Source organism: Notolabrus celidotus, chromosome 13 (assembly GCF_009762535.1).
Source record: "Notolabrus celidotus isolate fNotCel1 chromosome 13, fNotCel1.pri, whole genome shotgun sequence".
NCBI lineage: Eukaryota > Metazoa > Chordata > Actinopteri > Labriformes > Labridae > Notolabrus > Notolabrus celidotus.
Window position 1 is genome coordinate 3,279,925 of NC_048284.1, and position 18,592 is coordinate 3,298,516.

The following is an 18,592-nucleotide window of genomic DNA, read 5'->3' on the forward strand; positions in this document are numbered from 1 at the left end:
AACAAAGAGAAAAAGAAAGAAAGAAAGGAAAAAAAGAAAGAAGTATAGAAAGGAAAGAAGACATAAAGGATGAAGATATATGGAAAGAACAAGTGAGAAACAAAAGAGAGACAGCAGAAAGAAATGGATGGAAAAAGGAATAAAAGAAAGCAAGAAAGAATGAAAAAGAGGACAGCAGCGAAGAAGGAATGAAAGGAAAAAGGAAAGAAGGAAATTAAGAAAGAAAGGATGAATGACAGACCCAAAAAAGGAATCTACAGCAGAGATCCAGAGGAACCTACGAGACAAGGGAGCTCAGGGACTCCAGAAAGGTCTATGGTTAGTAACTTTAAAGGGACAGGAAGAGTTAAAGTAAGTGACAGGGAGAGAGAGAGGGAAAGACAGGATCCCAGTGTGTCAGTCTAAGCCTATAGCAGCATAACTAAGACCTGGTCCAAGCCTGATCCAGCTCTAACTATAAGCTTTATCAAAAAGGAAAGTTTGAAGCCTACTCTTAAAAGTAGAGAGGGTGTCTGCCTCCTGGACTCTGACTGGTAGATGATTCCAAAGGAGAGGTGCCTGAAAACTGAAGGCTCTACCTCCCATACTATGAGCCTTTTTGTGCTAAAAGCTTGTGTTTCAGTCAGTGACAGATTAAAAAGTCCTCAAACTTTCTTGAATTTAAAGTTTTTTCATCCTGCAGAGAAAAAGAAGACACACCTGACGTCCTCTGAGATCCTCGTGTCTCACTGACTCCCAGGATGCATTTAAATTTTAACAGATTGATGACATCACCGCCTGTGTGCACATGTGCCTGAGAAGCAGGGAGGACCATGTGTCCATGTTGATGTATTTATTTCAACACGTTCAGTGTGACGTCTGGAGCAGTGTCAGTAAACGTGTGTTAATGCTCCACTGCTCCACACGTAGGACTGGAACGTCTTTGTGAGGACCTTTGCTCCTGCGTGACCTCTTAAAAACCAAAGGCAGCAGCATGTGGAGGTCACTCTGGGCTCAGCAGGAAGGCTGTAGACTCTGCGGTTAACTCCAGCTGTGAAGTTTGTTTCTAGAGAGGAGAGAAAAACCTCCAACCATGACGACTTTTGATGACATCCTGGAGGAAACTGGGAGTTTCGGCCGCAGTCAGAAGCGTATCTTCGCCCTCTTCTGCCTGGTGTCCATGCCCTGGGCCGGGGTGTACGTGGGCATCGTCTTCCAGGGGTACACCCCCGATCACTGGTGTAAGGACTCTGCTGTGGCGGAGAGGAGGCAGGATTGTGGATGGAGTCTGGCACACACTCGCAGGCTGACGGTGCCTCTGGTGAACAGCTCAGGAGCTCTGCAGCAGAGCAGCTGTGAGCAGTACGATGTGGACTGGAACAACACGGCGCTCACCTGTGACACGCTGGAGCTGGACCTCAGCAAAACCCCCACCACTGGCTGCAAGAACGGCTGGGAGTACGACTACGCAGGACGACAGTCATTTGTTACTGAGGTAAGCAATTCTAAGAGAAAGGGAACTTGTGAGGTCAGCAGAAAAATGCAACATGATGCAGCTTTTATCAAAACAACAACAGAGGGTTTTATGATCACATTCAAATCTTACACTATACTGAAATCCTTTATCTGTTGGTGCATCAAAGGCATGGTAAATGGACGCTTTTTCTAGTCTTTCTGACCACTCAAAGCGCTTTTACATTACCCGTCACATTCACCCATTCATACCCTTTCACTCACTGATGGTAGAGGCTGCTACAGTAAGGGACTATCAGTGTTAGCTAATCTTATTCATACACATTCACACACCTCTGAACAACAGAGGGAGCAATTCGGGGTTCAGTGTCTTACTCAAGGACTCTTCAGCATGTGATTGCTGGAGCTGGGATCAAACTGCCAACCTACCTGCCCCATGCAAAAAAACAAGAAACCTGTTTTGTATTAATGTGTGCATATAAGCTCTACCTCCCAGTTTCTATCTGCTGTTTTTCTTCTTTTTTTTTTTTGCATCTTTTTCTTTCCTGAAGACAAATAAATCTCCAAAAACTTTCTCTCACAGCTCAATTAAAAACATTTAATCTGAGAGCAGCTGATAGCTAGATTAAAGTTTCATTTGTCTGCATCAAATGGTCTTAAAAAACACGACTATTACACTCCAGCTAATCTGTAAAATGTTCACTTACTGAGTGAGAAAGCAAAGAAAATATTTGTCTTATTTATTGCAGCAAATTCAAACTCTTACACTGTTTTTATTGCACATTTTTACATTGCAATAAATAAGAAATTAGATTTTATTTTGCAGCTTTTATAATATAGTTTATACTTAAACTTCAGGTCTCCAGAAGTAGTGCAGAAATGGTGTTTAATCTTCACTTTCTGCCACTCTATGTTGCAGTTTGGCCTCAACTAAATTTATAATTACTTGTTTGTCTCATCAAAATGAAATCTAATCTGTCACAGCCTGATGGACGCACCATCCCATAATATCTGATTTTAGGTGAAGGTTTTATGAGCATACCGCATCATGTGAGGACATTGAGATATGCTGTATGGATGACACCATCGTTCATTAATACGTATAAAATATGTAATATATATAATATATAATGAATATATATGTAATGTATGTGTATGAATTGTATGTGCTTTGGCAACAACATATCTTGTTCATGCCAATAACGCAAATTGAATTTAATTGAAATTGATAACATGCAGGACCCTCCTGTTTGCATTTAGATACAAATGTGTGTATTGTTCCAAACTAGAGTTGTGATGTTCACAAACAAACTGACTCTAATGACCGGCTCTTTAACACAAACGATGCGAGCAGATTTGTAGTTGCAAGGCGTTCTTTTTTAATTTTTTATCCACAGGAGGCGTAATCCAGTTTAAATCTATTAATGAAACAGATGTTATCACAGTGTCAACATTAACCCTGCGTGCACTGGATGTTTCTCCTCTTCTACAATCCAGGCATTAATCAAACACCATACAAGGATCACATATGTACAGAGCATAGATTGAAAACTAAGTAAAAAAAAATGAGTCTCCCCAGGCTCGCTTCTTAAAAATGAGCCAGTCTTTCGAACCGCTCCACAAGATCCAGCTCCCTTCAAAGAGACATAAATCTCATCTCTATCCCGAACAGATCATCAGAGCCTTCTCAGTTAGTGTCCAAGGATTCCAAAACAACTGTCTGTATCAGACGTGAGATAGTCTGAGCGATCAAGAGTCTGAATAATGCTTCTTGGATGCTGTTTAAAGATCTTGCAGCTGTCTGCTGAAGGGTTTCCTGAAACGTAGAACTAACAACACATTTCTAAGATTTCCTGGGACAGAAAGGAAGTCCCAAAAACTACAGGAGCACTGATCTACAACTTTTTTCAGAACGGCTATGAGACAGATGTGTGAGGAAGTGGACGATGCTTGAAATCAAAGCAGATATAGAGATGAAATCACACATGTTTTTGAGTTTTAATATTCTTTAAGTGTCTCAATAGTGCAGAAAATAAGAAGACAGCTTTTATTTGTTACTCCTGATTATTCAGTAGTCTAAGCTCCATGTAAGGTAAACCCACAAGGTCATTCTAAAGGTCGTTTTAAGCTTCATAAAACATGGAGACGGTCACATTTTGATTATTTGTTTGTGTCTACAGTTTGACCTGGTGTGCTCAGACTCATGGTTGGTGGACATGTACCAGGCCACCCTCAACGTGGGCTTCCTGGTCGGCAGTATCGCCATCGGCTACCTGGCCGACAGGTGAGTCTGTGATTGGTTGGTTAATCTTGTTTTTTGTTGATGCTATCAGGGACGTTGAGTTTCATTCTAATGGTCATGTTACTGTCTCCAGGTTCGGCAGAAAGATGAGCTTCCTGATGTCCAGCCTGCTGAACGGGATCGCAGGAATCCTGGTCGCGGTGGCTCCAGATTACACTTCCCTGCTGGTTTTCAGAACCCTGTACGGGTTTGGAGTGAAAGGAGGCTGGGTGGCCGGATACGTGCTGAGTAAGAGCAGGGTTTCACCTCACAGCTGAGATTCACAGACGGTTTAAAGAAGTAGAAAGGTAATCTGAAATGTCTCTCAGTCACAGAGATCGTCGGGGTGGAGTACAGACGCACGGTGGGAGTCATCTATCAGATGTTCTTCAGTGTCGGTATCCTCTTCCTCCCTCTGCTCGCCTACTTCCTCACAGACTGGCGCTGGCTGCAGGTCGTCATCACCTTGCCCTACATATTCTTCCTCTCCTACTACTGGTGAGAAAAACGTCCGTCTGTTTAAAGGTCAGGTTCTGTTGTCTTTGCTTCATGAAAACTCTCTCCATGCAGGTTCATCCCAGAGTCTCCAAGGTGGCTCCTCTCTCAGAACAAAAATGCCCAAGCGGTGGCGATCACCGAGGCCATGGCCAAAGAGAACAAGAGGACCCTCTCCAAAAACATCGAGGTATTCCTATACACGTCTACTTTAACATCACTGGCATGACGGAGCACATCGTAGGAGGCAGAGAGGAAAATCTAACATGCTATCTAACATCTTTTGTCTCACCCTGAAGGGATTCTATTCCCCATAACGACCTGCTAACCATACATTATCCAGCTCATTACCAGGCTACCAACTTACAAATACAAACATGTTGATTCAAGATGATTTCATTGTCAACAAGCAGAAGCTAGATGTGCCGGAACTCTTCTCTGCAGATTGACTTGACATGACGTGTGATCAGTTTGTCTCTGGTGTTCTTTATGTTAGGGAAAGGTAATAACCGTTGTCAAGGGGTTTGGACCAATCAGAATCAAGCATCTTACACAGCTGGAAGAGAGCAACTTCCAAAGAGATTGTTTCAGTCACGTTACACCTCTTCACACTGGAAAGAGAAAGCGATTCAAAGCTTCAAATAGTAGCTTAACTTTTCAAAGTGTATCAGCGGCATCAGTCAACGTTTATGTTTGATCCTTCAGACTCTCACTGACGACAACGCCGACTCCAACACCGCCTCCTTCATGGACCTGATCAGAACTCCAAAAATGAGGAAACACACCCTCATCCTCAGCTACAACTGGTGAGTGTGTTTACTGCAAATGTGAGGAGTCAGCGTTTCAATGTGAGAGAGGGATTTCTTAACCCTCCTGTTCTCTGGAACAGAAATAATGTTCCTGGGTCAATTTGACCCGGGGCTTATTCAATTATCCAAAAGTGTCAGAACCCCAAAAAATCCCAATACACATTTTTTTTTTAAATCAAATTTTTAACTCATTTACTGAGCCTTTAAATCAAGATGCGTGCGTGCGTGCGTGCGTGCGTGCGTGCGTGCGTGCGTGCGTGCGAGCGAGCGAGCGTGCGTGCGAGCGAGCGAGCGTGCGTGCGTGCGAGCGTGCGTGCGTGCGTGCGTGCATGCTTGAGTGAGTGAGTGAGTGCGTGCGTGCGTGCGTGTGTACGTGCGTGCGTGCGTGCGTGCGTAAGTGCGTGATTGGGGTGAAATATGTCACACAGTTGCAAAGAAACAATTAGTATTTGACACTTCTGACTCCTTTCTGCCTCCAAATATGACAAATGAATATTTTTCATTGTATATGTTGATTACACATTAAGCTAGGCAGAAGAAGTTTCATACCGAAAAATTACATTTAACATTTTTTTTTTTCAATTTTTGAACTTAAAAAGGGTCAATTTGACCCGCAACATAACAGGAGGGTTAAAAAACTACTGGTAGCTTACTTTATTAATAATAATAATAATAATAATAATAATAATAATAATGATAATTCATAGAATTTATATAGCACTTTTCTTAGTACTCAAAGTCGCTTTACATAAGATGAAAACTAAAGAAAGAAAATAAAACACATAAATAAAAACAAACAAAACAGGGACAGAGGTGGGGCGGGGGGGAGAGGTCATGTGTGGTATGCTTTTTGGAACAGGTAGGTCTTGAGGTGGTTTTTGAAAGAGAGGAGAGAGTCAGAGTTGTGGATGTGTGGAGGGAGAGAGTTCCAGTGAGTGGGGGCGGCGATGGCAAAGGCTCTGTCCCCCAAGGTGCGGTGCTTGGTCTTGGTGATAGGGGACAGGAGGTTGGCATCTGAGGATCTGAGGCGGCGAGATGGGGAGTGGCGTTTGAGGAGGTCGGTCAGGTAACAGGGGGCGAGGTTATTGAGGGCTTTGTAGGTGATGAGCAGGATCTTAAAGTGGATTCGGTGCTGAATGGGGAGCCAGTGGAGGTGCTGAAGGTTGGGTGTGATGTGGGCTCTGGAGCGGGAGTGGGTGAGTAAACGGGCAGCTGAATTTTGGACATATTGAAGTTTTTTGAGGTCGGTGGAGAGGAGGCCGTAAAGAATGCTGTTGCAATAGTTCAGTCTGGAGGTTATGAAGGCGTGGATGAGGGTTTCTGCAGCAGAGGAGGAGAGAGAGGATCTAAGTGAGGGATTTTGCGGAGATGAAAAAAGGATACTTTGGTGATGTTTCTGATGTGAGGTTAGAAGAAGAGGGTGGGGTCAAGGATGATGCCGAGGTTACGGACTACTGGGGAGGGTGTGACTGTGTGGTTGTCGATGCGTAGTGAGAAGTTCTGGGTACTTTATTCTTGGTAAATCTTTGAACCTCCTTTAATCTTAAAAAAAGATGCTAATGGTTGACATTTAAAACATCATGTACTGGAGATGTCTTTAAACCTCTCTGCTGTCGTCTCCTCCAGGTTCACCAGCGCCATCGTCTACCAGGGTTTGATCATGAGGCTGGGTATCCTCGGAGGAAACGTCTACATAGACTTCCTCATCTCCGGTCTGGTGGAGTTCCCTGCAGCCTTCCTCATCCTCTTCACCATCGAACGTATCGGCCGACGTCTTCCCTTCGCATCAGCTAACATCGTAGCTGGAGCCTCCTGCTTCATCACCGCCTTCATCCCCGACAGTAAGACTAAGCGGACGTGTGGAGAGGAGACAGATAGTTGTACTCTGGTTGTTGGTGATTGTGTTTAAACTCTCGTCTCTGATCTTGCAGGTATGTTCTGGTTTAAGACGGTGGTGGCCTGCATCGGTCGGCTGGGGATCACCATGGCCTTTGAGATGGTGGTGTTCGTCAACACTGAGCTCTACCCGACGTTTGTCAGGTAAAATCATCAAACTGACTCTTCAGTATTCATTTTGGAGAGATTTAAGGGCCTGATTTAAACAATCTTTCATTGCCCTCTCTGTAGGAACCTTGGAGTGTCCGTTTGCTCCACTCTCTGTGACATCGGAGGCATTGTAGCTCCGTTCCTGCTCTACAGGCTGGCCGTCATCTGGCTGGAGCTGCCGCTTATCATCTTTGGTGGGTTTCAGATTAGGGATAAAACTGGACTGCCACCATCACCCGTGAAAGATCTATTGTGTTAGGAGTTAATATCATGTTATGTTGTGTCGTTCAGGGTCTCTGGCTTTCGTGGCCGGTGGTTTGGTGCTGCTGCTTCCTGAAACCAAAGGCATGCCGCTGCCCGACACGATCGACGACATCGAGTACCCAGACAAGTGAGTTTACAGTCTCAAATCATGAATCATAATGGTTTCTAGAAGACCTCTTGTGGCACCCTCCAAGATGGATTTAGTATAGTTTAGGAATAGTCGACCCACAAGACTTCAAAACCTTTATTTATTCTTGAAAAGACATTGAGGTTTCCCTCATTTCCAATGTCGTCAAGATCACATGCACGTCAGAAACAACAAAACAAACACACATGATCCTTCACAAAACAATAGATTCATTAAAACAGATCAATCTGAGACACAGAGGTCTGAGATCAAACTCTGCAAAAGAGGGATTAGATATCATCTTTAGAGTCCGTTGGAGAGTATTCCATGATTTACGGGCATCAATGGAGAAAGCTGACCTACAGAGTTCAGTATAAACTCAAGAGGCTTTCAGACTGAGCCAATCAGAAGAGTGAGTCATATAGGATCCTTAATTCCACTCCAACTAGTCTGCAACGTAGGAGGGAAGCTTTCCAGTAAGGCCCTTAAAAACATACAAATACCAGTGTTTGTGTCGCCTCCGCTCAAGAGAGGGTCAACCAACCTTCTCATAAAGGACGCAGTGATGAGGGTCAGATCTGTACCCAGCTATGATTTGCCCATGAGGATGTTAGCTGGTGTTCAGATCAAACTCAACCTGCCAAAGAAGCGCCTGCTAGTTGACTGATACAGATACTGATGCGATGAAGGGTAAAAGCATGAGGTGCACCATGTTTTGGTATATTTTGCTTGTGCTTCTGTTATTATTTCCAATATGCACTGCTCAAAAAAATAAAGGGAACACTTAAACAACCCATCCTAGATCTCGATTAATGACATATTCCAGTTGAAAATCTTTATTCATTACAAAGTGGAATGTGTTGAGAACCAAATAACATAAAAATGACCAGAAATGGTCTGTGTCCTCCACCTGCAGAACCATTCCTTTATAGGGGTTGTCTTGCTAATTGCCTCTCATTTCCACCTGTTGTCTGTCCCATTTGCACAACAGCAGGTGAAGTTGATTCACAATAATCAATCAATCAATCAATCAATCAATCAATCAATCTTTATTTGTATAGCGCCAAATCACAACAAACGTTATCTCAAGACGCTTTTACAAACATAGGAGGTCTAGACCACTCTATGTCAAATTATGAACAGAGACCCAACTTCAAGACAGGATCAGACTCAGTCTGACCCCACCTTAATCCATCATGAGCATTGCACATCGCAGTATTTAGCTAGTTACAGTGGTGAGGAAAAACTTCCTTTTAACAGGCAGAAACCTCGAGCAGAACCAGACTCATGTTAGACAGCCATCATGCCTCGACCGAGTTGGGTCTGGAAAGACAGATAGAGGGGAGTAAGAGAGAGAGATGATAGTGATGAGACGAGTCGTAGAAGCTGTTGCCGCTGGAGTCCAGCACGTCCGTATCAGCTGGAGTCCAGATCGTCCGCAGCAAGAGGACGTCTACGGCAGCTCAGAGGAATCTACGAGACAAGGGAGCTCAGGGACTCCAGAAAGGTCTATGGTTAGTAACTTTAATGGGACAGGCAGAGTTAAAGTAAGTGATGAGGGGGTTGGGGGGAAGGGGGTGAGCTAGGATCCCAGTGTGTCAGTGTGCCAGTTCCCCCGGCAGTCTAGGCCTATAGCAGCATGACAAAAGCTGGTCCAAGCCTGATCCAGCTCTAACTATAAGCTTTGTCAAAAAGGAAAGTTTGAAGCCTACTCTTAAAAGTGGAGAGGGTGTCTGCCTCCTGGACCCTGACTGGTAGATGATTCCAAAGGAGAGGGGCCTGATAACTGAAGGTTCTACCTCCCATACTACTTTTAGAGATTTTATTTCAACTGTCTTTTATTGGTTTTTTTGCATTAATTACAAATCTCACATGACATTCTTATGTGGCAATATCAGCACATCAGCTTACAAAATCTGGTCTAGAATGAAATGAAGTAAGGGGGGGAACGACTCACCCTTAACATAATACATAATACAAACAGTACAAACATCCCTTGTAAAAATAATACTAAAAAATAAATAAATAAATAAATAGAAAAGATTGGTTCCACCACCAATACTATATACACACACATATAAATACATACATATATACATAAAGAAACATAAAGCCATGATGATGATGATAATAATAATAGACTGAAATACACATGTAGATCACAGATAAATAAATACATTAAAATTAAAAGGAAAAACTAAAACTAAAAAAACAAAAAACAAAACAAAACAAAACAAAAAAACAAAACAAAACAAAAAAACACGAGAGAGAGAGGGGGAAGAGGGGGAGGGGGAAGAGGGGGGGGGGGGGGGGGGGGGGGCTTCACGAGGGCCTCAGTCTGCTACTTTTGCACCTGGTAAGTTGTTGAAATAGTCCAAAAAGGGCTTCCACGTTTCAGAGTACCTCCTAGCAGAACCCTGGCTACGGTACCGTAATTCTTCTAACTTTAAATGTGTCGCCACATCTCTGACCCACCGAGCGTGTGAAGGTGGAGCCCTGTCCTTCCACTTAAGGAGAATAAGTCGGCGGGCCAGAAGAGAGGCGAAGGCGAGAGAGCTTGATTGACAACCTGAAAGGGACATCCCTTCTGGAGCCACGCCAAATATAATAGTTACAGGGTTAGGTGTTAAGTTGCATGAGTACATGAGAGAGAGAGTCTCAAAAACGGAGGTCCAAAATGGGACAATAGATCGACAAGAAAAAAACATGTGAGAAAGGGTCGCAGGGGCATTATGACACCTCTGACAGGTGGGATCAGTACCAGGGAATAGCTTTGCAAGCCTACTTCTGCAGAGATGTAATCTGTGGAACACCTTAAACTGAAGCACACCGTGTCTCACACACAGGGAGGATTTATGTATTTTCTCAACAGCTAGCCGCCAGGTCTCATCAGACAATTTAATTTCCAATTCCTTCTCCCAGGCGTCCTTAAGATGGCTAAGGGAGGGGTTGCATATATCTTGGACCACATTGTATAACTTAGAGACACATCCCCTCCGATAGGGGTCGATGTTAAGACAATCTTCCAACCACCCCCTTAATGGGGCAGTCGGGAAGGAGGGGACGTCTACGGGTAAAGTCTCGCACTTGCAGGTACCTAAAGTAATGTGTTCTTGGGATGCCATAGTCTCTAACTAGATTATCAAAAGATATGAATACCCCTTTCTGAAAAAGATCGGCCACGCTCTTCAGATCATTACGAGACCAGCGTTGAAAAGCAGAATCCAACAGGGCAGGCTTAAAAACTGGATTGCGGAGTATAGGAATCAACGGAATCATCTGTTTCAGCCCAAAGTGTACTCTGAACTGCGACCAGATCCTAAGGGAGCTGCTAACCACCGGGTTGGCTGAGTGATATTTTTTACTGAGTGGCAGGGGAGCACACATCAGGGAGGCCAGATCCAGTGGTAAACAAGAATTCGCCTCCATGCTGGACCAAATTGGTCCCAACCCCTCCCTAAAGTGAGACAACCAAAACACAAGCTTGTGAGTATTTACAGCCCAGTAGTAATGCAAGAAATTTGGGAGAGAGAGACCCCCTTCTGACTTAGATTTTTCTAAAAACGTCTTACGAAGGCGTGGGATTTTTTTGTCCCATATAAATGTAGAGACATGCTTGTCTAATTCTTTGAAGAAGGACTTAGGCAAAAATATAGGGATCTGCTGAAAGTAATACAGTAATCTCGGCAAGACAACCATTTTTACAGTATTTACTCTCCCCGCCAGAGATATGGGGAGGGACGCCCAGCGCCTGAGGTCCTCTTTAACCTTTTCTAGTGTTGGTAGAAAGTTTTCCTTGAACAGGTCCTTAAATTGTCGTGTAACGCGCACCCCTAAGTATGTGAACGAGTCCGTAACCACTTTAAAGGGGAAATCTGTATAGGAGAGCTCAGATGCACAGGGATTGATGGGAAACAGTAAGCTTTTGTTGAGATTAATTTTGTATCCAGATGCCGAGCTGAATGAGCTAATTGTATCAAGTGCAGTTGGAATTGATCTGAGAGGGTCCGCACAGAACAATAATAGGTCGTCTGCATATAGGGCCAGTTTATGCATGTGGCCCCCCCTCATAATACCGGCGATGTCAGTCCTGCCTCTAAGGGCGGCAGCCAGAGGTTCTATTGCCAAGTTAAACAGGAGGGGCGACAGGGGGCAGCCCTGACGTGTACCCCTCTGGAGGGGGAAGTACTGTGAAATAACATTATTAGTACGAACTGCTGCTTGTGGTGCCGAGTACAAAATCCTTATCCAGGATACGAAGCCTGGACTAAAGCCAAATCTTTCAAGCGTTTTAAACAAGTATTCAAATTCAATGCGATCGAATGCTTTATGCGCATCAAGTGAGATAAGGACCTCTGCGGTGGGGCTAAAATCAGTATAGACTATGTTATAGAGACGCCTAAGATTACCAAAGGACTGCCTACCCTTCATAAACCCGGTCTGGTCAGGATGGATAATTTTATCTAAAACCGTCTCCAGACGTATCGCTAGGGCTTTAGAAAGTATTTTGTTGTCGCAGCAGACCAGGCTCACTGGCCTGTATGAATCGCACTTTGTCGGGTCCTTGTCCTTTTTGAGAAGGACTGAAATAACCGCTTGAGATAGGGTAGGGGGTAGTGTCCCCCGGCGGAAGGCCTCTGAGTATACCTCCTGAAGTACTGGGACTATTTTGCTAGAGAATTTTTTGTAGAATTCAATCGGCAGGCCGTCTGGCCCCGGGGCCTTCCCGCTTTGCATTGCCTTAATCGCACACTCTATTTCTCTGTTAGATATGTCCCCCTCCAGAGACGCAGCCTCTCCCGAGCCCAGTGTAGGGAGCTCCAGATTGTTGAGAAAGTTAGAAACAGAAGAACTATCGGCAACCTCCGAGGAGTACAGCGACTCATAGAAGTTCCTAAATTGATCGTTAATACACCCCTGGTCGGTCGTAGTTTCCCCAGTTGTTGTTGTGATTTCTGTTATAAGGCTGTCTGCTGCCGATCGTCTTAATTGGTGGGAGAGTAACTTACTGGCCCGTTCTCCATGTTCATAATGAGACTGCCTAGATTTGAGATACAGGTCCTCCACTTGGGCGGTTGCCAGAGAGTCGTATTCCATCTGCAGAGTGATGCGCTCTTTATATAGTTCAGCGGTTGGCTTGGATGAGTGTTTCTTGTCAACGTCGCCAATCAAGCCTACAAGCTCTGTCATGCGTTTTGTTCTTCGCCTGTTCATACCTATCGTATAAGATATAATTTGGCCGCGGAGATAAGCCTTCATAGCCTCCCACACAGTACCAACACTCGTCTCTGGTCGCTGGTTGGTTTCTAGGAAAATATCGATATGCATAGAAATATAGGTGGTAAAGTCCTCATCCGACAGTAAGCGCGGGTTAAGTCGCCAAGCTCTCTGCGGGGGCGTATGGTCAGGGAAACAAAGCTCCATTACTACAGGGCTGTGATCAGAGACAACTATACTCCCATATTCAATAGATTTGAGGGAAGAAATCAATTTTTTGTCTAGGAGAAAATAATCAATCCTTGAATATGATTGTTGGGCCGCAGAGAAAAATGAAAATTGCTTAAGGGTGGGGTTCTTAAAGCGCCAGGGGTCCAACATACCAAAATCTCCAGCAAAGGAGTTAATGACCCGGGCTGAGTTCGACAACGGCCTAACAGGTACCGCAGAACGATCCAGACTATGGTGGAGGACACAATTAAAATCTGCCCCGAGGATGAGATGGTGAGAATTCAGGTCTGGAAGCAAGGCAAACAGATTACTAAGGAAAACAGCGTCGTCCCAGTTAGGGGCATAAACACAAGCCAATACGACTGGTACATTATATAACAAGCCTTTGACAATGACGTATCGGCCATTTTTGTCTGCAATAACTGTCGAGTCCGCAAACTGCACATGTCTCCGTAACAGGATAGCTGCACCCCTATGCTTAGTCTGTAATTTAGAGTGAAAAATTTTTGAGAATCCGTCCCGCCTAAGTCTAGAGTGGTCCGTCAATCTGAGATGTGTTTCCTGCAGAAAAACAATGTCTGATTTCAACTTGCGTAAAGTGGAGAAAACCTTACTACGTTTCACAGGGTGGTTCAAACCCCTGACGTTCCAGCTTACGAAGGTGGTCGCATTACAACCCGCACTCTGCATCCCTGTCATCTGTGACATTGTAGGTTAGACATCCCGAGAGCCCTGCATGAAGGAAGGGAGGTGGGGGGAGAGGAAGGAAAAAGGGGGGGGGGAGGGACTGAAAACAAACCAAAAGTAAACCAACTAGTACAAGGGTTTGAGCAGCAAACACAGACAGAACTAACATACAAACTTGAAAAACACTGCGACATAACAGACATAGTGCATACGGAGTTAGAAAGAACGTCCAGAAAACCTTGCTGGTCTCTCCCCAAATGAGAGACTGCATCCCGCCCCCGATGACACTCACACCAAAACAGCTTACCTAGCGAGACCGAGACTCGCCAGAGCCTTCATACAACAGTATAATATATTAGTAATTTTATAAGAACATTAGCAAACCTCCAAAATGAAAAGCTATGACCCGCGTAATTTTAAATTAAACCCCCCAAAATAAAGATCTGTAGTATTAGTATGCTACTCTAATACAGCGGATATTAAAACACAGAACGTAAACATGCCGGCCTACCCCACGGGGTTATGGGGGGGCGGCTATCGTGCTAAATAGCAGTGGCTCATTAGCCAGCCAAACGGGCCGTAATGAAAGCTAACACCAACGGTATTAAACAGACTTGCGCAAATGTGCCGAGCAAACCGCCTCACAGTGAACAGTATTGAGGCATACCACATTAAAGTTCACATTCTTATACCAACTGTATATCGAACAACAAAACATGTTCACTCGGCCGGTACCGTTAGCTGCTAATTTGTGCTAGCAAAGCTATTAGCAAGTAGTATAGGGCCTGTTAGCTGGCCCACCGAATACCCGAAGCTGTTATGTAGCCACATCTATGTGCTTCGTGACAAAGTCTTTAGCCTCACCCGGGTCCCAAAAGCTGTGTCGTCTGCCGTCAGCGGTCGTGATTCTAAGGGTCGCGGGGTACCACAGTCCGAATTTAATTCCCTCCCAGCTCTTGAGCATGTTTTTCACATCCCTGAAAGCTGCCCTCCGCTTTACAGTAGCTTGCGTGTAGTCAGGGAAGATCCTGATCCTGTCCCCCTGCGGTGTCACCAGTTCATCAGACGTGGCTGCTTTGCGAAGGATTGCCTCTTTCTCACGAAAGTAGTGGCACCTCACCAGAAAGGTGCGGGGTGGTTGGTCATCTTGGGGCCGTTCACGAAGGGTACGATGTGATCTGTCAAGCAGGGGGGGTGACTCTAGTCCCAGCGTCTGCTGTAGCAATATAGCCATGAAGTCAGACGGATTCTTCCCCGTCTCCCGTTTCTCTTTTATCCCGGTGATTCGCAGATTACACCTCCTTGACCTCGCCTCCAGGTCCTCGTTCTTGTCTGATAGTGTTTTTATGTCACTCTTAAGCTGCCGCATGTCGCGTTCCAAGTTGGTAATAGCGTCAGAGTGGTCGTTAGCGGCTGTGTGTAGGCCACCAACCATGTCCTCCAGGGCCTTGGTACGGCAACTAACTTGGTCAATAGTTGCCTTTAATTCGTCTCTAAGCAGGCCAATTTCCCGGCGGAGTTCTTTAGAGTGTGTGTCAGCGTTGTCATCAATCTTCTTCCCCAGGTCATCCCTAAGGGAGTGGATCGCCTGAAGAATTTTAGTGTCGCTAGTACCCGTCATGCTAGCGGGGGGGAACTCCGCCTCATCATCATTAGCTGAGTTGCTAGCTTTAGCCTTCGAGTCCGCGGTGGGGGCACCTTTTCTTCTATGTAGAGATGTCATTTTACATTGGAGGATAGTTGAGCAAATAAAGAACGTCCTGAGCTGGAAAAATATCTGTTGGGGGAGTGTTAGGAGGTTGCTAACAATACAATATTCTCGGCTCTGGCAAGGAGCTCAAAAACGTGCGTCTTCACATGGCACCGCTCAAACCGGAAGTCCTACTTTTAGAGATTTTAGGTACAACTAGCAAGCCTGCATGTTGGGAGCGTAGAGTTCTAGAGGGGTGATAGGGCGCTATGAGATCTTTAAGATACGAGGGTGCCTGATTTTTATATAAGCAATAAGTGTTGCTTCCTAACTGGACAGGTTGATATCCCAGAAGTGTGATTGATTTGGAGTTACATTGTAATTTTTAAGTGTTCCCTTTATTTTTTTGAGCAGTGTATAACCATATAACGAAGACACTGTTGGGGTTTTTAGCACATAATAACTGGAGTATGAACAGCTGCTTAGTGGCAAAGCGTCTCTCTCTCCTCTCTGGACGTTTGCACTGAGGTTGGGGAAAGTGTCTTCCTGTGGTTACAGGAACGAGGGTTTGAGTAAAGATGATTCAACTTATCTTGATGTGAATTGGTGCCAAATGCTCAAGTGAAGACGTTGCATCTAAAACAAAGGACAGAAAGAGGATATAAGAGTTAAGAAACATTAAAAAATGATGCAGAAAAGTCATAAAGTGGTGCAGCAGAATTCACCAATATGCAAGAAACAACATCATTCAGCTAAAAGTGTATTTATTTAGTGATATTTACCAAACAGATGAAGCTTGGGATGCTAGTTTCTTTTAAAGGTGACATATCACGCTTTTTTCATCAACATATATTGGTCTAAGAGGTCCCCAAAACATGTCTTTAAAATGTATGCTCAAAAAAACACTTTGAAATCAGATTTTGGCATGCCTGAAAAACCCTCTTCTTCAGTCCTCCTCAGAACACTCTGTTTTCCCTCTGACCACGCCCCCTCAGGAAGTGGATGTGCCCTCGGCTCTCCAGCAAGTTGGTGTAATGTTTACATGTTGGCTGAATATACACGGCTGCTCAGAGATCACGTTACTTCAACCCTCTGAATCTGATCCAGAATCTGATCCTGACGGAGAGGCGCCTGTAGCAGGACCTTTCTGAAGGATTGGTCACAGATTTAGTGTTTCTTGTTGTTTTATTTATCAGTATGTCGACGTGTGTCTTGGTACACAGCTACGAGCATGTAGCTATGTGGCTATGCTAACTAGCGCTAGCACTTACCTATGATAAATAAAAATCCTCCACTAGATCTTCAAATCTGCAGGCCTGGGGAGTAAAACCGACCTCTGCCAGAAAGGCAGCAGGACCTCTCTGAAGGATTGGTCACAGATTTAGTGTTTCTTGTTGTTTTATTTGTCAGTATGTAGACGTGTGTCTTGGTACACAGCTACAGCTACAGCTACAGCTATGAACATGTAGCTATGTGGCTATGCTAACTAGCACTAGCACTAAATCATGATAAATAAAAATCATCCACTATATCTTCAAATCTGCAGACGTGGGGAGTAAAACCGACCTTTGTGTTTATTAATACAGCCTACAACTAGCATGCCTCCCTCCTAAGCTCCTTGTTAGCACACATGTGTGCAGGGAATGAAAAACGGAGGAGGTGGGGATTCAGTATTATTTTATACAGTCTATGGGCTGAACAAGCTCCGAGCTCTGACTCCGTGACAGACCGGATATTGTTGTTACGTAACAAAAACATGGAAGTCTGAAACGGCTCGTTTCACACACATTTACAGAAAGGTGGAGAAATCAGAACAGGGGCAGAATGGATTTTTTTCATTCTCGGGGGGTTTGTAGACAGGGACACATATTTCAGGTAGAGAACCATTAAAAAGTCAATTTTGCATGGTATGTCACCTTTAAATCTAAAACTTGCTTGCCCTGTTCTGTGCTCTGTTTATTCCCCTTCTGTTTTGCCCTTCAATCACACCTCTGATGTATTGTTTACATGTAGACACTAGATCTGAAGAGTAAAAACATGAACCAGTACAAACCCTGCTTTCAAACATATTTGAAATATTGATGTACGTACAGTTGGTGCCTATTATCAGGCGTTACGCTGATGATGCTGTCATATATTGATGTTTATCCTGTTGAAGCTGAGCAAAGTATTTGAAATGTTTGTTTCTGTGTTTCCAGATTTAAGGAAAAAGCCGACCTAAAGAACCAACAGCTGTCCAACCTGCTGCCACAGAACATCAGCATATCCACCAACACAGATCCAGAGACAGTTTAACGTCTGAGACCAGAGTATTTATTTATTGTTGACATTAATGCCTGTGGATGTTTGACGAGTTTAATCTTCTTTGTGTTTGATTGTGTGGACATTCATATGACAGTTATCTGTGGCTCTTATTGACCATGGTGTGTTAAGATGAAGCTGCTCTGTGATGAGTGATGTGTGTTCTCTCTTGAGATGTGTTTTGGTCTAAATAAGTCAACAGATGAAGAGTGATGGGAGGAGTCGTGTGTGTGTGTGTATATTGGAGGATTCATTGTATGATTACTTTATTAAATTATTAAAGATATTTCTTCTGTTCAACTTTGACTCTTTCTGTGTTTTTAAAAGCAATGTGAAACACATCTGCCCTTAATTTAAGTTAGGTTTAAGTTATTCCCTTCCAATAATGGTCGCCCACAACCTCCATTTCAGAGCCCTTCTCACCAGTGTTTACTGGTTGCAATAGTAGTCCGCGGCACTTCCTCTTACCTAGGTGACCATTGGGTCTGTTTTAAAGGCTCTGTATGCTTCATACTGTCTTTCCCTCAATGACATTTTATAAAGAAACTGTAAAAACTATTGAAAGAATCATGTCAGAGCATCAGCAGTAGCTCTAAACTTGTAAATTGTACCTCGAAAAATACAACATGTTAAGTTGTTTCCAGAATCCCTCCCCTTCTTGATTCTGATTGGTCGGTGATCAGGAAGTGACATTAATGAGAGCTGCGGTGTTCCAAATAAGATAAGATAAGATAAGATAAGATATTACTTTATTGATCCCCCGGGGGGGAAATTCAGTTGTTACAGCAACCCAGACATAAGTACAATCAAGAGAGAAGTTTCAATAAGTACAAAATAAGATAAAAAAATAAAACAATAAAACAAAATAACATAAAATAAAAATAAAAATAAGTAAAATAAAATAGATAAATAAAGCTAGAATACAATTTAGATATATACAATGTTACAAATGGAATTTAAATTAAATAGCAGTAATTACAGGCAGTATTAAC

The 18,592-nt window shown here is 43.8% G+C and overlaps 1 protein-coding gene across 1 annotated transcript; it reads left to right on the forward strand.

Moving 5' to 3' along the window:
* The first annotated feature begins 269 nt into the window (after positions 1-269).
* Positions 270-17,900, forward strand: LOC117823722 (solute carrier family 22 member 2-like). Its single transcript, XM_034698954.1, has 12 exons — positions 270-318; positions 683-1,474; positions 3,633-3,736; positions 3,828-3,982; positions 4,063-4,231; positions 4,304-4,418; positions 4,934-5,034; positions 6,664-6,878; positions 6,969-7,077; positions 7,165-7,277; positions 7,375-7,474; positions 17,498-17,900. Exons 2-12 carry the CDS (start codon positions 1,073-1,075, stop codon positions 17,592-17,594), a joined length of 1,680 nt encoding a protein of 559 aa, XP_034554845.1. The 5' UTR covers positions 270-318; positions 683-1,072; the 3' UTR covers positions 17,595-17,900.
* The last annotated feature ends 692 nt before the right edge of the window (positions 17,901-18,592 follow it).